Source organism: Mustela putorius, unplaced genomic scaffold, assembly GCF_011764305.1.
Source record: "Mustela putorius furo isolate JIRA1106 unplaced genomic scaffold, ASM1176430v1.1 tig00003853_pilon_pilon_pilon, whole genome shotgun sequence".
NCBI classification, from domain to species: Eukaryota; Metazoa; Chordata; class Mammalia; order Carnivora; family Mustelidae; genus Mustela; species Mustela putorius.
This window is the reverse complement of record NW_025422005.1, coordinates 43,800,985-43,819,910: the sequence shown is the minus strand read 5'-3', so window position 1 is coordinate 43,819,910 and position 18,926 is coordinate 43,800,985. Positions and strand designations below refer to the sequence as shown.

The 18,926-nt window shown below is 53.5% G+C and overlaps 1 protein-coding gene across 1 annotated transcript in view; it reads left to right on the top strand.

Moving 5' to 3' along the window:
• Positions 1-12,819, top strand: part of DHCR24 (24-dehydrocholesterol reductase) — a 30,234-nt gene extending 17,415 nt beyond the window's left edge. Inside the window, exons 6-9 of the mRNA XM_004751613.3 lie at positions 2,604-2,747; positions 8,710-8,907; positions 9,152-9,330; positions 10,097-12,819. Of these exons, the coding sequence (XP_004751670.1) occupies positions 2,604-2,747; positions 8,710-8,907; positions 9,152-9,330; positions 10,097-10,250 (675 nt within the window). The 3' untranslated portion in view covers positions 10,251-12,819. The remainder of the gene's footprint in view (positions 1-2,603; positions 2,748-8,709; positions 8,908-9,151; positions 9,331-10,096) is intronic.
• The last annotated feature ends 6,107 nt before the right edge of the window (positions 12,820-18,926 follow it).

Here is an 18,926-nt window from a genome sequence, read left to right as displayed (position 1 = left end):
ATGTCTTTCCACCTTCTCCCAGGCAGTCCCTTAGAGGGGCCGCTCCCTGTACTCCTCCCACACTGTACTGGCTCTTTGGGGACCTCTTGGCTCTATTAGATGCTGCCTAAGGTTATAGTTGGGCAGCAGGCTTTCTATAACTTGTTAAACGTTGGAACACCGTAACCAATTCCCTTATTGCCCTAAAAGACCAAGGTCTCACTCCAAGGTTCACCTGGTATCAGTGGGAGAGGGGCTGGGTGCCCAGGCTGCAGACTTGAACAAAGTGTCCTGACACCCATCAGGAACAGGGCTGGGGGAAGAGAGTGGCAGATGCATTAGACGTATGGACAGCTCATTTGAGGAGCATGTCTTCCAAACAGCCCTCTTGGGGGGGCTGCTCAGAAATTGTCCAGTGTGTCCGGCCCTGGGATGGGCCCTCTGCAGGCCCAGAGGAGCTGCTGGGGGAGGCAGCCCACTCCCATGTACAGGGGAGGCCCAGAGCTAAGGAGTGGCATGCTCAGGCTGGACCTGCAGCTCACGGGGCCACCTGGCTGCCATAGCGGACCTGAGCCCTGAGGGAGACACACAATCTGGGTTCTTTAGCATCTCCTGGGCTTGTCGGTATGAAGGTTCCTACTGAGTCCGAGGAGCACGGGGAGCGCCTGAACCCAGGTACGCCCCAGCCTCGATTCTGTTATGCAGCTGGTGCCACAGCCAGGTGTGCACAGGTTAGATCAGGTGGCTCTGCTCCTGCTGGGTTTCACTGTCCTTGTGCCAGCGGGCAGAGGCCAGCACACAATGTCCTTTGCTCTGCCAAGCTAGCCACGCTCAAACAGACTTGCACCAACAGGCTCTTTAGCCCAGCTTCCTGGCACCTCATGGCCCCACATTCCTGCCAGCGTAGTGGCCTGCTGCACGAGGGGACACCCAGAGGGGCTGGATTGTTGTTCCCTGAGATGGGGCCAAAGGCTCCTGGAAGAGGGTACGGGGAGAGGGCTGGGAACTAACCGCTGTGTCCAGGGGGTAGGCGTCATGGTGGGCCCTTCCTCGTCAACTTTTCTGGTCTCTGCAGCCACTCCAGGGCTGGGAATAGCTCCATTTTGCCAGTACTGAAAGCAGGGCTCAGAGTGGCCTGCCCAGCACCAGCCCCATGTGTTGTAAGACAAGCGAGTCCGCAAACTGCGCAGGACAATCCCATGTTTATAAAACCATGTGAACACACAGAGAAGAAAACCTGGGTACACATCGGTGTTAGTAGTTTCGCTGGAGCATGAGACTGCAAGGTCTCTCCTGCCAAGTTGCATGTTTCTGCAGCATTTGAAGTTCCGACGAGGCGTTTACTTTGTTTTTGGAATCGGGAGAAAATAGTGATTGTTCTTTGTTTTTTTGTTTTAATAATGCTCACATTCCAGAGCGCATGGTTCAACTTCCCCGCTGCCCAGCCCTGGCCTCGTTGTGCAGCGTGGAACAGGCTCGAGTCCTTGCCCTGCCCCTTGGCAGCCGTGTGGCCTCGGGCGCTCTGTTCAACCCTAATGGTTCTCCGCCTCCTCCTCCTTGGGGAGACAAGGACAGTTCTGACTTGCAAGGTTATGAAAGGGACACAGTGCCCAGTGCCGGCCGTGAAGGAGCATGTTGGTGTGATTAGTCTCCACCATGAGCTACTCTGGGAAAGCTCATCTTGTCTCTGCCCTGCCTTTACCTCCCCAGTGGTTCCGTGGCAGCATCTGGCCTCTGCCACGTGGCCGCTGCTCTCGGCTCCCCCTTCACCCTGTGCTGCTGCCCAGCTGAGTGTGATCTCACCTGCCCCATCAAACTCGGGAGCCTCTCCCACCCCCAGGAAGGTGGTCTGATGTGGGGCCTAAGTGTCTGCAGCGTGTGTGTGTGAGTTCTGATAGGCACAGAATCTCTCCCCCGAAGTCTATAGTTTTATTGCCATTTTCTATGTGAAACGAGAGGCTGAGAGAGTGACCGGCCCCAGATCACAGAGCCAGTGGGTCACAGGGGCCAGTGTCTGGCCCCAGCTTTGGAGCTCTGCCTCTCTCTTCAAAGGCACCTGCCCTGAATTCATTCCATGCAGAGGACCCTGAGCCCCAGAGAGGCTAAGTCAGGCCGGGGCCCCCAGCAGGTGAAGTCCTAAACCGTTTGGGACTGAAGGCTGTCTCATTATCAGATTTAGGCATTGGAAGCCGGGGGGCCTGGTGCCAGGAAGCATTAGCTTCCTCTGCGGGTTGGGGAGCTGCCTGCCCGGAGACGGCACCCAGAGGGTCGTGGGGTTTGGTCTCGGCAGGGGAAGTGCCATGTCAGTTAGTGTTGCTGGCCACGGGACCTGGTGAGGGTGGTGGGAGGGGAGGCGTCCCTCTGGGTTCTGTCCCTGAGGGGGAGGGATGGCTTTGCTCTCTAGACCTTTGGCAGCTGCCAGCCCTGGGCACACCTCTCTCTGTCTGTGAGAGAGTGCCCGTGGTGCCCAGCCTCCCCGGGCTCTCAGGACTCCCAAGGGTGGTGACAGACACAAGAGCTTTGGAAAGGCCAGGGGTGCTGAACCAAAGCCAGGTATCACCGTTCCGGCCCGACAGCGTCCGGCCCTCGTCTGTGGGCTGACACCACGCCCTCTGTTATTTCAGCTGAACAGCATTGGCAACTACTACAAGCCCTGGTTCTTCAAGCACGTGGAGAACTACCTGAAGACGAACCGGGAGGGCCTGGAGTACATTCCCTTGAGACACTACTACCACCGCCACACGCGCAGCATCTTCTGGGAGCTCCAGGTGAGGCTTGGGTTTCCCAGCCGGCTGGGCAGGGAACCAGGGCAGCTGGCACGGTGGCCGCACTCCCTCCCTGAGGGCAAGATCAGCCGTGTCCCGAGGACCGGGAGTGCCCGTGGACATGACACCACAGTCCTCTCCTTCTAAGGGGAGCAGACCGCTTTCACTTGGACACAGCAGCCTGTCCCAGAGTGGCTGCTACATGCTGGGGCACGGGTCAGGTGCTTGGGCGCACACACATGTGCTCTGCCCTTGAGGTGCAGTAGCCTGACGAAGCCGACACGCCCTGACACAGTGATGGGCCACAGGAACCAGAAGGGGAGGTGGCTCGTTCTGTCTAAGGTCAGAGGTGGCCATCGAGCTTGGCCTTGAAAGGTGAGCAAGAATTTGCTGTTATGCGTAGAGGGGTGAGGTGCAGTGACATTTTAAAGAGGGGCGACAGAGAAGGCCTCTCTGGGGGTGACTTGTGCACAGGGACCTGAACATGGTGGGGGCGGGGGTGGGGGATGAGCCAGGCAGAGGAAGAGCCAGAGCATGGGTCCTCAACGAGGCTACCTGCGTTCTTTTTTTTCCATGTCCTGTAACCTAGAAGTAACCTTTTAAAGTGTACCATTTAGTGGTATTTAGTGCATTGGTCATGTTGTGCAACTTGCACCAAAGTTGCTGAGGAGAGGAACAGCAAGCCGGAAGCAGCGAGGAGGTAGCAGGAGCCGCTGCCCCGCCCCCCGCCTCCACCCACCCCAGACGGTCATGGGAGAGGAAATGATGGCCGTGAGACTTGCAGGGCCCAGCCAGGGCCCAGCTAAGAGCAGGCAGACGGAGACAACGTCAAGCGAAGAGACTGAGGATAGAGGGGCTTTGCTGATTCACACCACGAGGACATAGAAGACAGCTTAGGAGATAAGGGGACAGGGCCGGGTGGAGTCAGAGTAAGACGTGTTGCATCATGGTAGGTCACTGGGCACCTGGAACCTGTGACGACCAGGTTAGACAGGGCTGACGGGCATGAAGGAGTTAGAGCTGGCCGTCTCCTAGGAGAAGATGATCTGTCCTAACTCTGGGCCACGTCTCACAGGCCGAAGTGGTGGGGCTGTGGGGAGGGGTTGGAGGAGTGGGGGGTGGAGGGCTCATCAGCACCTGGGAGCATGGGACCCGCCCCCCCCAGGTGAGCTCCCTTGGCCACTGTCAGTGGTGGGCATTTTGCCAAATGCCAAAGACCTGGTTCCCTCTCTGTGCTTGCTAAGAGCAGTGCTAGGATTGTGGGAGGTGTGCTTTTGTCAGGAGCAAGAAGATGATTTAGGGGACAGGAAAAGAAAGAGGACCAGCAAGGGACCCCGAGAAGAACATGGGAAAGGTAACGATAGGACAGAGTCTTCGCTTTACATGTTAGCTGTTACGCCAAACATACACCATTATCTCAAACTTCCTAACAGCCCCAGGAGGGTCGGTCCTTGTTCTTTTCCATTTTACAGATGGGGAAAACTGAGGCTTAGGTTGTCCAAAGTAACACAACTCAGAAAGAGATCAAGTGTAATTATAACTTGCTGCATAATGAACTATCCCAAAGTTAGAGGATTGAAACAACTGTTTCTTTTTATTATTTTCTGTTATCTCACAGTTTTCTGATTGTCAGGGATTGGGCGGGTGGTGGCGGGTGTGGGTGGCTCCAGCTCAGGGCTGTAGTCCAGTGTCATCCGGAGGCTTGCGAGGGGATGATCTATTTTCCAGAAGGTTCTCTCACACGGTTGTTAACAAGAGGCCTCTGTTCCTCGCCATGTGGGCTGCTCAAGTGTCCTCAGGACTGGGCAGCGGAAGCTGTCCAGGAGAGAGACCGAGGAGGAGCCCCAATGCCTTACAGGGCCCGTCTCCTCACATTCCGCCAGCCCTGCCACCCGCCGCTTGTTAGAGCAGGTACAGCCCACATCAGGGCGAGGCAAATCACGCTGCACCTCTTTGAAGAAAGGAGTAGCAAAGCATTTGTGAGTGTTTTGTTGTTTTTTTCTAATTCAAGTTAGTTAACATTATAGTGTAGTATTGGTTTCAGGAGTAAGAATTGGTGTTGTTGTTTTTTTTAACCACAGAGCTAGGATTCATAATGAGGTTTGTCTTCTATTTATGTGCCGTGAAGCACTGGCTGTCCTGCCCGAGGTGAAAGGAAGAATCTGGTAGGATGGGTGTCTTACACCTGAGATTTGCACACAGGGCATCCGGGCGGAGCACCACAGCATCCACCACAGTAGAGTTGCAGAAGCCCAGACTTCTACAAAGAAGGCGATGTCAAGTACATGCCTTTACCTCCTCCCCAGGGGTGAACTCCTCCTCCCTCAGGCAGCCCTCCACCTTGGTTCCTCCGTGTTGAATCCACCCTTTAATCAGCCACAGGTGCTGAACCTCTCGTCCAATCCTGTCACTCCGGGGCCAGGCCTGCCTTCACCCAGTTCAGTTAATCAGCAATATGTGGGTGTCAAGGCCAGCCACGTGATCTGCAGGGCCCAGTGCAAAAAGCAGGGAAAGAGTACTGTCAAAGATACTACCAGGGTCCCTCTTAAATTTGCTATTTAATGTTCTAAGTAAAGAAAATAATTTTTTTAAAAGATTTTATTTATTTATTTGACAGAGATCACAGGTAGGCAGAGAGGCAGGCAGAGAGAGGGCAGGGGGTGGGGGAAGCAGGCTCCCTGCTGAGCAGAAAGACGGATGCGGGGCTCTATCCCAGGACCCTGGGATCATTGCCTGACCTAAAGGCAGAGGCTCAACCCACTGAGCCACCCAGGTGACCCCCAAGAAACTAATTTAAATTATTGGAACGAATTTACTGTTCATCCCTTCAGAAATAGAAATATAGGGAGTATTGAGCTCTTCACATGACTGTGTTTCATTCCTAGTGGCCCAGTGGAGATACCGCACGAAACTACCTCAGTTGTGTTTATCTCCCTTCCTGGTAACATTCCCATTCTACCAACACTCTAGTGTGGCTTACTGGTGGGTAAGGAAGGACTGAAGAGAAAGAGAACTCTGGGCAGCCCCCTCTTTCCCTTCCCTATTACATCCTCCTTTCCAGCCAGCATGAGTGGTTGGCTAATACAGGGAAGTCGCACCAGGAGGAAGTGTTAGATAGGGTTCTTGGTGGTTCAGGTTTCTTCGACTGCCATGGGGCCTGCCTTTGGGGCGTGGGGTCCCGGCTCGGGCCAGGCCCCCTGGATCTGTCATGGGATCCCACAGAGCAGAGCAGGCTGGACACAGGTAAACGGCAAAGGCAGATGAGAGCAAGAGACTGGAACTGAAGCCAGGGACACAGGGCCTGAGGTCACTCAGAGGCAGAGGGATGAATCATGGGGCGGACAGGAGCGAAAGGAGGAGGGCGGGGCTCACTGTTAAACACATGAACTTTTCTGAGTTGAGATTCTGGAAAAGGAATGGTTCTAGCTGATACTTCTGGCTAACAACTGTTTTAAAGAGAAAAATATAAATGGCTTTTAAACGTGAGAGAGATGACTGTTCTCACTCTATTAAAGCCAGGCCAAACAAAACTGCCAGAGTCCCAGCTTTCACCTGCAGGGTGGCCACGAGGCAGAAGTTTGACAACCCTGCTTGGCCTGGGCGTGGGGAAACAGCGCCCCCTGGTGTCGTATGGGAGCATGTGCCCTGTAACCCGTTCTTGAGATAACCTATTAAAATGGCATACAGGGTTTGAACCAGAATTTTCCACTTCTAGGAATTTAGGCTAAGACACATGTAGAAAGGATACTCACTGGAATGGTCTGGAAATCCTCTAAATGCTCATCCGTACAGAACTGCTTAAATCAGCGGGGTCCATCCACACAGGAGGGCAATGATCAGCACACTGGAAAGGGCCAAATGACCATTAGGGATTTGTGGTCCATGAGGTCTCTCCAGAGGCCACTCTGCCCTTACAGCCTGGAAGCAGCCACAGACAGCATGGAAATGCAGGGGCATGGCTGTGTCCTAGCAGGACTTTATTCGTGGACCAGGTTTGTCCCAGGAGCTGTGGTGTGAGGGTCCCCGCAGAGCAGGGGTGGCACCCACAACCAAGCATGTCCTGGCTGGCTGTGCACCGAGGCACAGGAGGAGGGAAGAAGCACAAGGCTGTGAGATGCCGCCGCTTGTGAGCTGTCGGTCTCTACGCCCACCCGCGCGTCAACACAGCGAGTGTCTCTAGGAAGGGACACAGATCATTCCTAACAACGGCTGCCTCTGGGGGACAGAAGTTGAGTTGGGGAAGAATGAAGTGGGGTCAGGACTAGGGGGTACACGGGGAGGATGTGAGAGGCGGCCTGACCTTTGGATGGCTGGGATTTCTACTGTGGGTGTGTGTGGCTATTCCAAAAACAAGCAAGGAAACAATAAAAGCCGAGCTACACAGTGTCCTCAGGTCATGTGCCAGCGTCCGTGCAGGTGCCTGGATCGCAGAGCCAGGCAGGGCCAGGCGCAGAGGGGTCCCTCCCTCGTAGGAGTGTGCTGCCAGTCGGAGAGCTCGTCCCAGGGGAGAGGAGGGAGGGTCACTCGGCTTGCAAAGCTTAGCACCTGGGTTCCTTTGGGAAGCTACCCCGACCCCTAGTCTGCTGTGGGCCCTGCGTCTGTTTGTCCTAGCTCTTCCCCCACTGTAGTCCTGTGTGTGGCCTGTCTCTTCAACTCCTCAGGAGTAGGGACCATGTCTCGGTTATTTTGGTATCCCCAGCACTCAGCATGGAACCTCATACCAGACCTCATAGGCACCTCGTAATTATTTAATGAATAAAGGAATGTCCTCGGGGGCACCTGGGTGGTTCAGTCGGCAGAGCATCTGACCCTCGATTTCAGCCCGGGTCCTGGTCTCCAGGTCGTCAGATGGAGCCTCACATCTGGCCCTGCACTCAGCACAGAATCTGCTCCTCTCTCTCCCTCTGCTCCTTCCCCAGCTCATACGCAGGTGCTCGCTCTCTCTGTCTGAAATAAATAAATGAAATCTTAAAACAAAAAAAGGTCACTCCTCTTTAAGAAAAAAAAAAAAAAAAAGAATGGGGTAGCCCTCTTGAAGCCAAGAGCATTCCTTTATATTCCCAAAGACAAGCTTGGAGCAAGGGAGGAGGATAGTGACTGAAGGGACCCGAAGTCTGCGCTGTCGGGGCAGGGTGGCCAGCTGGTAGGTGGCACGGGGCAATGTCGGAAGCAGTGCTGAGGGAGGGGGCTCCTTCCCGGTGGTGGGTTGAGCACAGAAGAGGAAGACAGCCTCTGCTTAGCAGGGTCTCCCGGGAAGCTGAGTTGGAGGAGGCAGGCAGGCTGTGAAGAGCCACAGGCATGGGAGAGAAGTGGGTTGTTCTGCCCGGAGTTGGAGGCCAGCCGTCAAGCTTGCCCTTGAAAGATGACAGAGAGTTTGTTTTTGCGCATGGAGGGGTGGGGAGCCGTCACATTTTACACAGGAGTCGAGGGGGCCCCTCGGGAGATACTGTGAACCAGTGGGCCCGTGGCTGACCCTGAGCCAGACCTCCTCCCCCACCCTGCCCCCGCCAATAAGAGCAGCCCTTGGCTGTGACTTTAGGGGAATTGCTTAAGCTCTCCCATAATTGCTCTTCTCGTTCAGTAACATTTATTTCTCAGCCACTGACCAAGTGCCTTCTGTGTGCCAGTCATCCTGACCTCCATAGCACAATTACAGTGATCTTATTCTGCTCCTAGCTCTGGGCTACAGGCCTTCTAGGCAGTATTTCGTTATTTCCTCCAGTCCCATTTTACAGATCAGGAAACTAAGCCCAAAGAGATTAATAAGTCACTAGCCCAAGGTCATCGCAGCAGGTACAGGCCAGAGCTGAGACTCAAACCCAGACCCAGCTGGGCCAGTCCTGGGCACCACTGTTCCCCTCCACACAGGAGTGCACATGGAGCCCTGAGCGAGGACCTGAGCCCTGGCCCATGGGACCCTCCGCCCTGCTGGCCCTTCTCTCCATCGCCAACCTTTGTCTTTCAGGACATCATCCCCTTTGGCAACAATCCCGTCTTCCGCTACCTCTTTGGATGGATGGTGCCTCCCAAGATCTCGCTCCTGAAGCTGACTCAAGGCGAGACCCTGCGCAAGCTGTATGAGCAGCACCACGTGGTCCAGGACATGCTGGTGCCCATGAAATGCCTGTCGCAGGCAGTGCACACCTTCCACAGTGACATCCATGTAAGCGGGGGCAGGACGCCCTGGACCTCAATGTTCCTGGCTGTAAAATGGGCCTGTCCCGTGATGGCCCTGAAAGGAGAGAAGGCATGGGGGGCTGCTGCTGTCAGCCATAGCCTCAGGGATTGGGAGTGAAGCAGTGGGCAGACAAAGGGAGGGGTCCCTGGGTAAGGGTGGAATGGGCCTGCCCTGACCCTGGCCCCTGTTGCAGGAAAAGCACCAACGCCCCTCTCTCTGGTCCACCCAGGTCTACCCCATCTGGCTGTGCCCGTTCATCCTGCCCAGCCAGCCGGGCCTGGTGCACCCCAAGGGAGATGAGGCCGAGCTCTATGTTGACATTGGAGCCTACGGGGAACCACGTGTGAAGCACTTTGAAGCCAGGTCCTGCATGCGGCAGTTAGAGAAGTTCGTCCGAAGCGTGCATGGGTGAGTGGCCCCGAGCGTGGCATGCTTCCCAGGCCGCCAGCACCAGGGCTCTCCTGCCGGGGTGTAGAGGAAGGTCAAGGCAGGCACCCCTGGAGCCAGGCCTGCTGATTGCCAAGGGAGTGTTGGAGCCCCAGTCACCCTCTGGTTTGGAAAGCACCCTATGGAAGTCTGCAAGTGGGATTTCTCACCCCTTTCCTTGCACCCCTCCCATGAAGACGCCAGCATCCCCCAGGTGCTTGGCACAGAGCCCCAGGACCACTGCTCCGTGCCCCAGGGTACATGGTGATGTGGTTTTAGATAGGTTCTGGGCTGTTGCTCGGAGTTGGAAGAGCACAGTGGAGGAGGGAGGGAGCGGTGACTGAAAGCCACACACACACAGAGGCCCAGGACAGCATAGCTCCGAAACCAGCCTGGAACAAACCCCTGATGGACTTAAGGTGGACACATCTCAGAATAGTTATGCGGACTGAAAAAACCAGGAGAAAGGAGTACTGTATGATTCCAGGTCTGTGAAATCCCCAAGTCCACGGTGACCGAATGCCGAGACTCCTGAGCAGTGGAGGGCAACGGACTACACAGAGCTTTGATCAAAGTTTGGGGGTGATGGATGTGGGGGAAAGCACTCCTGCCCGCCCCCACCCCACCTGGGCAGCAGAGGGTAAACAGGAAATCCTCCATGAGCTCTTCCTGCAGCCCGTCAGGGACCCAGCGGGGGCCTCTCGGACCCCTTCCCCTCCAGGCAGCCTCACCCTCCTGTGTTTCCCAGGTTCCAGATGCTGTATGCCGACTGCTACATGAGCCGGGAGGAGTTCTGGGAGATGTTCGACGGCTCCCTCTACCACAGGCTGCGGGAGCGCCTCGGCTGCCAGGACGCCTTCCCCGAGGTGTACGACAAGATCTGCAAGGCCGCCAGGCACTGAGCAGGGGCCCGCCCGGAAATAGACATGTTGGGGGGCCCTGTCCCCAGGTCCAGGAGGCATCTTCTCTTCACTCAAGCTTGGCTACTCTCCCAGATCCATGCTTCCAGAAAGAACCCCTTCCAGAAATCCCACCCGGACTGCCCCGATGGCTAGCTCCAGCTCCCAGGGGCAGCCGAGTGGAGGGCAAAGGACGTGGGCTCTGGAGTCAGATGTTGCTAAGTCCAGTTTCCATTTCAGCCCCTTGTGAGCTGTGTGACTCTGGCCGGGTCACCCAGCCCCTCCGAACCCAGCTGCCCATCTGTTGAAACGGGGTCACAGTGCCTGCCTGCTGGCTGGCCGTAAACATCCAGGACTGGTGGCCGTCTCACCGGGGACCCTGAGGATTCCACTGTGCCAGCTGTGGCCTCCTACTCAGCACCATGTCTGCCTGGCGAGCTGTGGGTTCAGCGTCAAGTCCAGGAGGGCCCCGTATGAGGTCACCTGGGCCCAGATTTGGTTGGCAGGGTGAATGGGACGGTCCAGAGTCACCCCCGCTGTTGCTTCAGCCGGTCAGGAGCACCCCTCACAGAGAGAAGGAAGGAAGGTGCCTCTCTCTCTCCCCCGGGTCTCCAGAGGGCAACAGACAGGGCAGGCAGGCCCACAGTGTGCTGTGCCAAAGCCAGGTCCCTGTCCAAAGTTCGCTCTGCCGTCCTTGGTGACACCCTGCCCCTTCTCCTTCCGGCTCAGGCTTACACACCCACCCCAGCCGTCACCCACGTCTCCGCGAGGACCATGTCCTCGGAGAAGACGTTTCAGGGCTGGCTCCTGTCCCAGACCAGGTGGAGTGGCTCCTGCTCTGAACTGGGGCCGGAGCACCTGCGCCCGTCCTTGGCTCCCCAACCCTCCGTGCCTCTTCCAGTCCCCAGAGCCTGCCTAGTTACGGGGGCGAGGGGGGTGCCTCTACGCTGCTCTGCGGCATGCAGTGGGGGGTGGCGGGCGGACCCCACCAAGCAAGTAGATGGGAGACTTGGTGCAGATTCTCACTGTGGGGCCCAGAGAAAAGACCAGCAGCTTGATTTCTCCAACCACTCCTCCCTTGGTTCTCCCCCGCCCTCAGCTGTAGTTAATTTCAGTGCCTTACAAATCCTAAGCTCAGAGAAAATTAGCCCCGTTTCCTTCTAGAAGGAAGGGAGTCTCCCTAGGTCCTCCCCGACTTATGAAAGCCTATTTGGTTCTGCGAGTCCCATCTGAAGAACAGCCCGGCCTCCGCGGAGGACCCACACCTGAGAAGTTCGAGTAGGGAGCGAGGATGGAGTGAACTCTGCCTGGCAGGACATGCTGAGAGAGAGCGCACACGTGAGCTGTGCACGGGGAGGCTCTGTCCCCGCTGTCTTGTCAGCAAGCCGGGCGACTGTGGGCGAGTCATCTCCGAGCTGCAGCCCCTCACCCACCCTCCACGTGGACATGGGGGTTGTGTCTCACGTGAGGTCCTTCCTTCAGTCCAAGGCCAGCTCTCCCAACACTCTGGGAGAAGCACACCCGTGGCTCTCAGGAAAGGGTCCGTCCTGTCACTGCCGGTTGCCAGAATCCCGATGGAGCCAGGCTTTCCCCGACGTTGCTTGGCCATATCCCCGTGGGCCCAGCACCCTGCCAGGCGTCCCTGTGTGGTCCTGTGAGTGCTGGGCACATTCGTGGCACTCAGAAGGCAAAGGAACCCCCCTCCCTCCTCCCCTTACCCATTTGGCCTCTGGAGGGGGCATGAGAAAAACAAATAAGAAACCTCATTCTCCAGCTTGTCTGCAGAGCGTGTGAATTCTGGCCTTTGCCCTCCTGGTGGGCTCCTGCGCTTCTCACTCGACGCTAAACTGATGATCCTGCTTCTTGTGGAGGAATGGTTAGCCCGAGCAGAGGGGCCCAGCCCGGAAGGCCCTGGCTTTCTGCCAGAGGGCCCCCTCCTTAAGCCACTGGGAGGGTAGCCAGAGCTGCTAACAGCCTCTATCGCCCTTAGTCCTAGAAAAACCAAAATCCTGCTCTTCACAGACCTCACCCGGAAACTGGGGCTTGGAAGGGAAGGTCTCGGGATCACAGCAGCCTCAGGTTTATGTTCTGTTCCCGTCATCAGGTGCCCCGATGGGCCGACCCCCAAGCATGGTGGGCCACACGACAGACTTCATCCTGTAGCCGGCCCTATCCCTGTCCATCCATGCGGTGGTTTCATGGGGAGTGACACTTGGCTCCGGGGTGAGTGTGTGTGCGAAGTAAAGGAATAGGCCTTTCCCCTCCAGAGCCCCGAGTTCCTCTGGCTGCACGCGGGTTTTCTGAAGAACCCGAATTGCAGTCAGTCTCTTCTGCCGGAAGGATGCATCCTTTCCTTAGCTATTATGGAAGGGGAAGGGGTGGGGGATGCGTGCGGCAGTGCATGGTGTGTGGCTTTTATGTTTCCCATGACCCTGGGGACCAAGGAGAAGGGCCCGAGCATCCCCTGGCAGGCTCTTGGCAGCGCAGGAGCCGTGCCTGCTGTCCAGAACACCACATGTCCCCATGGCTGCGCGGCTGCTGCTTCTGTATAAATAAAAGTGTGACCTGGAAACCAGCCTTCGTCATTTCCTGTTTGGGGGACCACAGCATGAAGTCAGGCATGGACTTCACTGCCAGTGGGTTCCCCCCTCTGGATCTGCATGCCAATGGTCAAGGGCTGAAGGGTGGCATGGGGGAGGGCCAGCTTTGGTGGGGCCGGGAGATTATGGCCAATCTTCCCCGTTTTGGGACTTCCGCTGCTGGTCCATGTGACCTGGTGTAGGTGGAAGTAGGATCCCACTAGAAGCCAGGGGACCCATGAGAAGGGCCCAGGTGAGGGGTGGTTGTAGCTCAGGAAGAGGACAGCTTCTTAGGGCATTGGTTGTGGTCATCAGGAGCTGTCGCCCTGGCTTGTCCACGTGGTCACTAAACCCCCTCCTTCAAGCTGCCAGAACGGCATTCCCCAGCCTCCCCTGCACTCAGGAGTCTCCTGTCTTCAGGAGACGTGAACAGAATTGGGAAAGACCTCCCACAAGGTTTGGGCACTTGCCCTCAGCTGGATGTCAGTGACAACCGGGCCATAGGCTTTGGTAGGGTCACTCGTTGGAAGGAGTAAAGCTGCTCATCACCTGACCCCTGGCCCGGTCTGTTCCAGGAGCAAGAAATACGAGCTTCGTAGCTGAGTGACTACCGCTTGGGAGTGTTTGCTAGGACCCTTAAAGTCACCCGAGTTGGTTGTCAGGCCTAAAAGCCGAGATAGAAGAGCTAAGGTTCGTACACGTGGATACACATGACAGACATTTTCCTAAAACACGTGTGACAAGAGAGTCCCATCCTAAGTTTAGAAGAACACTTCAGGATATTTCTGGTCATTCGGGCTCACAAATTGGGATTTTTGTGAACTCTCCTTGAAAGGGGGGAAAAAACCTTTAACGTTCCTTGAAATAAAATTAGTATCTTAAGCCTTACATATCACACGACACACCATCTTGTATTGAATCTTCATCCTCTACCAGAAGCAGGTTGGCTTACACCCCCATTTTACGAGCGACAAAGTGAAGCTCTAGGAAGGTCAAGTGATTCGCCTGAAGGTCACGTGGATGCTATTATGGAATTCAACAAGGGCACAGAGCTGTATCTCACCTCGCAGCACAGAAGTCTGGAATGAGCCTTAGCCAGCCCCAGCTGAGACAGTGGCTCCAGCTCTGGGCATGGTGCAATGAGCCCCCACGGCTGGGCCTCACCTGTAGCGGGAGGTCAGGGTTCACGACATGATCTGCTGAGAAGGGAGGCACGGAGTGTTGGGCTCTGACTCAAGGCCTCTCCCTCCACCAGAGCCCCTCTTGCCTAAACAGACCCACAGCCCACACACACGGTGTCCACACACACACATTCACGCCAGAGTAGTGACCATTGGTTTTCCACACTTGACTTAGTAGTGTGAAAACTCACACTATGCAAGGGAAATGTAGATTGATTTTTAAACTAGGTTTCCTAATTCTGTCCTGATGATTAAATGGTCTACAGGTTTCATCTTGCTTGACTACTCAAATCATTCAGGGGCCTGCCTGGGCTCTGAGAAAGCAGTGAGGCTCTGTGGAGTTCTAGGGATCTAGGGAGGGGCATTTCGGTGGTGCTAGAGGCATGTGTGCGGAAGCCCTGATGTCATGGTATTGGCAGGTGGAACCTTCTGGAAGTAAGCAGGTCATGAGAGTGGACTCCCTGTGATGGAATCAGTGTCCTCAGAAGAAGAGACTCGGAGACGTAGGCCTCTCTTTGATTGTTGCCATGTGAGGATAGAAGATGTCCATCCCCAAACCAGGAGGAGGGCTCCTACCAGACACGGGATCCACCTGCACCTTGATCTTAAACTTGCCAGGTTCGGACTATGACATGTAAATAGTTTAATTCACCCAGTCTATGGTAAGTTGTTCTAGCAGCTTGAACAGCTGAAGACAGGTAGTGTGAAGATCGTTGACCCAACGGACCCCAAAATAGCTGAATCCCGCTCTGTCCATCACCTCTCCTCCCCTACGAGGTTTCCTAGGGAGCAGTCCCAGGGAATGAGTTTCTTAGTGGGACACTGCAAGATAATAGAAAAAACATATAATGGTCTCTATCCCTAGTTCTTGGCAGGGGGCTCCTGAAAAAAATCCTTTGTAATCTCCTAAGTGATAAGAGCACGAGGAACAACTATGATTCTAATATTTGGCCTTTGACCTTGATTCCCGACTCTGAGCTCCTAAATTCCTTGGAATTTCCTGGGTGATAGGAGCATCTTTATGTCCCAATGAGGCAACTCTGGGTGGGCTCCTAGTGGGTTCAGGGATGGAGTGCCAAGGGTCAAGTTAGAGAAGGTGAAACCCTTTAGGGCCAAAGGACCATGGCAGGGCCAACAGCAAGGGCCAGGCTTGCTGAGCCCCAGGGCAGGCAGTGAGGAGCCCGTTATCACAAGGATTCAGGATGTGAGCTCTGAACATGAGAGGCTTCCCCTCTCATCTGGCCTGGCTGCTGTGCCTGGGGTCACTGTGAACTCGAGGTACAAGGCACTGGATAGGATTCCTGATGGAATCCTATCACCCTCACTCTCGGTTACAGAGAGCCTAACAAAGCCAAGAAAATCCTCCTCCTATGAACTCTGCTAGCTAAAGCGAACATGCTGTGCAACCTGGGGAAACTCGTCCCTTCTCTGAGCCTGTTTTCTCTTGCAAAAAGCCAGCTGGGCTTGATCCTGCAGGGGTGTTAGACGACCAGCTACCTAGCTGCAACGAGACTGCCCAGGGGAGATGCCCACTCACTGTTATGTCACCTGAGATCCAGGTTGCAGGATGGGGCTGGAGTCCCAGGTCTGGTAACATGGCTTAGGAAAGGCAGTTTTTGCCCTGCTCAGGGCCAGTTGCTGGGACTTCATATTCAACTGGAAGAAACTGCTACCCTCCTAAGCAACCAGGGAGATGTCAGGTCCTGAGGTGACTTTTATAAGATGTACGTGTCAGAGGGCTTACCCCAGTCTCTTGGGGACTGCTGCAAGAGTTGGAACTGGAATTGAAGGTGGGCAAACCTTTCCCCTGCTGTGGACCTCTCTTTCTCCCAAGTTTTTAGTCTGACATAGCAAACAGGGTTTGCACTTTGGTTCAAGAAGGACAAAGCTAAGAGCCCCGACCTCCTGTCCCCCTTCCCCAGAGGTTCCTCAGCGAGCAAACCTCAGCTCTCTGTCTCTTATAGCCCTGCCCAGACAAAAGGGCAAAGGTCACAGGGAAACCGGATTTCAGCTGGGAGTCATCCCTAGGACCCTTCTGCAGGCATGGCCGCCCTGGGCTGGACGGGGCTGTCTTGCATGTGTGTAAGAAGCTGGACAGACAGGAGGAAAGCAGTAGTCTCTGAAGTGAGATGCCCAAGCCAGTGGTCTGGCAAGGTGACACAGTGAGATGCTGGAAAAATACATTAGTTAGTGCTTGTATGGGTCCGGGTCAGAAGCAGACCCCGAGACGAGGACTGGAGCGCAAGCTGTTCGTTTGAGTGGTGAAGAAAACAAAACAGTAGGTGGAGAAAAGGGGACAGCCAAGAAAGTGTGTGCTGTCACCGGGTTACCATTGTGGGCCGCGGGAATTAAATCGTGTGGGAGAAACTCTCAAAGCCAAAGTAAAACATACACATCAGAGTTCTGGCCTGCAAGGAGCGAGTTTGCCAACGCCACTGGTCAGATTGAGGACAGGTCCTGGGGGTGTTCAGTGCCACAGGAATGTGGCACTTCCAACCTTCCCTAGAAAGGAAGCCTTCCATGGCAGCCAGAGAAACTTCCACTCCGTTATGGCTGGGCGCCCCTTCTTAGCATGCCTGACTTTTGTAACTCAGAGGAGGGCATGGGTATCTCAAGACAAAGGACTTAAAGGAATTGCCTCATTTAAAGTCACACAGGTTTCTCTTCCCAAAAGGCAAGCATTCCAAAATTGCTAACCTGCTCTATGCTGACAGTGATTGTCAATAATGGGACAGCTCACAATTGTATTTGAAAAAATGTATTTATTCTATAAGGTTAAGCAATCTTTTTCTTTCTTCTCTTTTCTTTTTTTTTTTTGTTGAGAGAGAGAGAGAGTGCACATGTGTGGATGCCTGCAGGCAGGGGATGGAGAGGGGCAGGAGGAGATGGGAAGAGAGAGAATCTTAAGCCGGTTCCACACCCAATGCAGAGCCTGACATGGGGCTCAATTCCACGACCCGGAGATCAAGACCTGAGCTGAAATCAGGAGTCGGATGCTTAACCCACTGAGCCACCCAGGTGCCCCAAAGGTAAAGCAATCTTTTAAAAAGGTTTTATTATGTATATTTTTCTTCACTATTTTAAAATTTTGAATTACAGACTTACGGAAAAGTTGCAATGACCAAATAGAGTTCCTGTGCCCGCCTCACCCATCTCCCACCAACATTAGCATTTTCCACATAACCACAGCAGAATATTCAAAACCAAGAAACTAACATCAGCACCCTGTTATTAACTAAACCACAGACCTTATTTGGATCTCACCTGTTTTTACACAAATGTTCCTTTTCTTTCCAGAATCCCATCTAGGATTCTGTATTGCACTTAATTGTTAATTATTTTCTTCCAAACTCTAATCTGGTCAACGGCACATAGTTCCACTGCAGAATTTGGTCAGGCTCGAAATTTGCGTGGACACATCACCATTGTTCATTCGTTCTCCTGTTGTTGGACATTTGGGCTCTTTCTAGTTTGCGGCCAAAACAAATAAAGTGGTTGGGAACATTTCAGTCTTTGTATGGATTTACACGCTTGTTTCTCTGGGGTAAATACCCAGGAGAGGAGGGACTGGATTAGGTGGCAGGTGTGCAGTTAGTTTTTTGCCGAACTCTTTTCCAAAGTAGTTGGATCACTTTACATTTTCCACCAGCAACGTATGAGAGTTCCAGGTTCTCCACATCCTCACCAACACAGGGCATGGTCAGTCTTTTTAATTTTAGCTTTTTAAATAGGCGGGTAGTGGTATCTCATTGTGGTTTTAATTTGCATTTCCTTAATGACTAATATATGTAGCCTGGAGATAAGTCCTGTATCAGATCTATGATTTGCAAATATTTCCTCCCAGCCTATGGCTTGTCTTTCCATTCTTTTAATAGTGTCTTTGAAAAAAACAGGACTTTTCCATTGTAATTAAGTCCAATTTAAGAATTTAACGAAAAATGAAAAAGAATTTAATGATTTGTTCATACCATACCGAAGCATGATCTATAGAATATAGCAAATAGTTATATTGATATCTAAGAAATTGCTGCCTGATCCAAAGTCCAAAGATTTTCCTCCTAAGCTTTCTTAATTTAGGTTTTATGTTTTGGGTTATGGCTCATTTTGAGTTAATTTTTGTATGATTTGAGTCATTGGTCACAGTTCATTTTTTTGCATACTAATGTTCAATAATTCTAGCACTATCTGTTGAAGGATTATTCTTTTTCCAATGAAACTTTGTTGAAAATCAGTTTCTGATTTTCTGTGCGTCTGTTTCTACCGTTTCTATTCTCTTCCTCTAATCTGCGGCTCTTGACATCAGTTTCATGCTGTGGAATAAAGTAATGCTATTCCTCCAGCTTTGTTCCTGTTTTGGCTATTTTATGTCTTTTATATTTCCTTGTGTTTTAGGATCAGTTTGTTGACTTAAAAACAATTACTGGCTGGGGCGCCTGGGTGGCTCAGTGGGTAAAGCCTCTGCCTTCCGCTCGGGTCATGATCTCAGGGTCCTGGGATTGAGTCCTGCATTGGGCTCTCTGCTCAGCAGGGAGCCTGCTTCCTCCTCTCTCTCTGCCTGCTTCTCTGTCTACTTGTGATCTCTGTCTGTCAGATAGATAAATAAATAAATAAATAAATAAAATCTTTTTAAAAAAAACACAATTATGGGGGTTTTGATTGATATTGCACTGAGTTTACAGATTTGGGGGGAACTGATATCTTAGCAACACTGAGTCTTTTGATACTGGGCGTGGTATACCTCTCCTTCAAGTTTTCTTTAATGTATCTCTGCAGTATTTTGTAGTTTTCAGTGTAAACATCTTGTACATCTTTTTTCAAATTTACACCTAAATAAGGGGCACCTGGGTGGCTCAGTGGGTTAAGCCTCTGCCTTCAGCTCAGGTCATGATCCCAGGGTCCTGGGATCAAGCCCCACATCA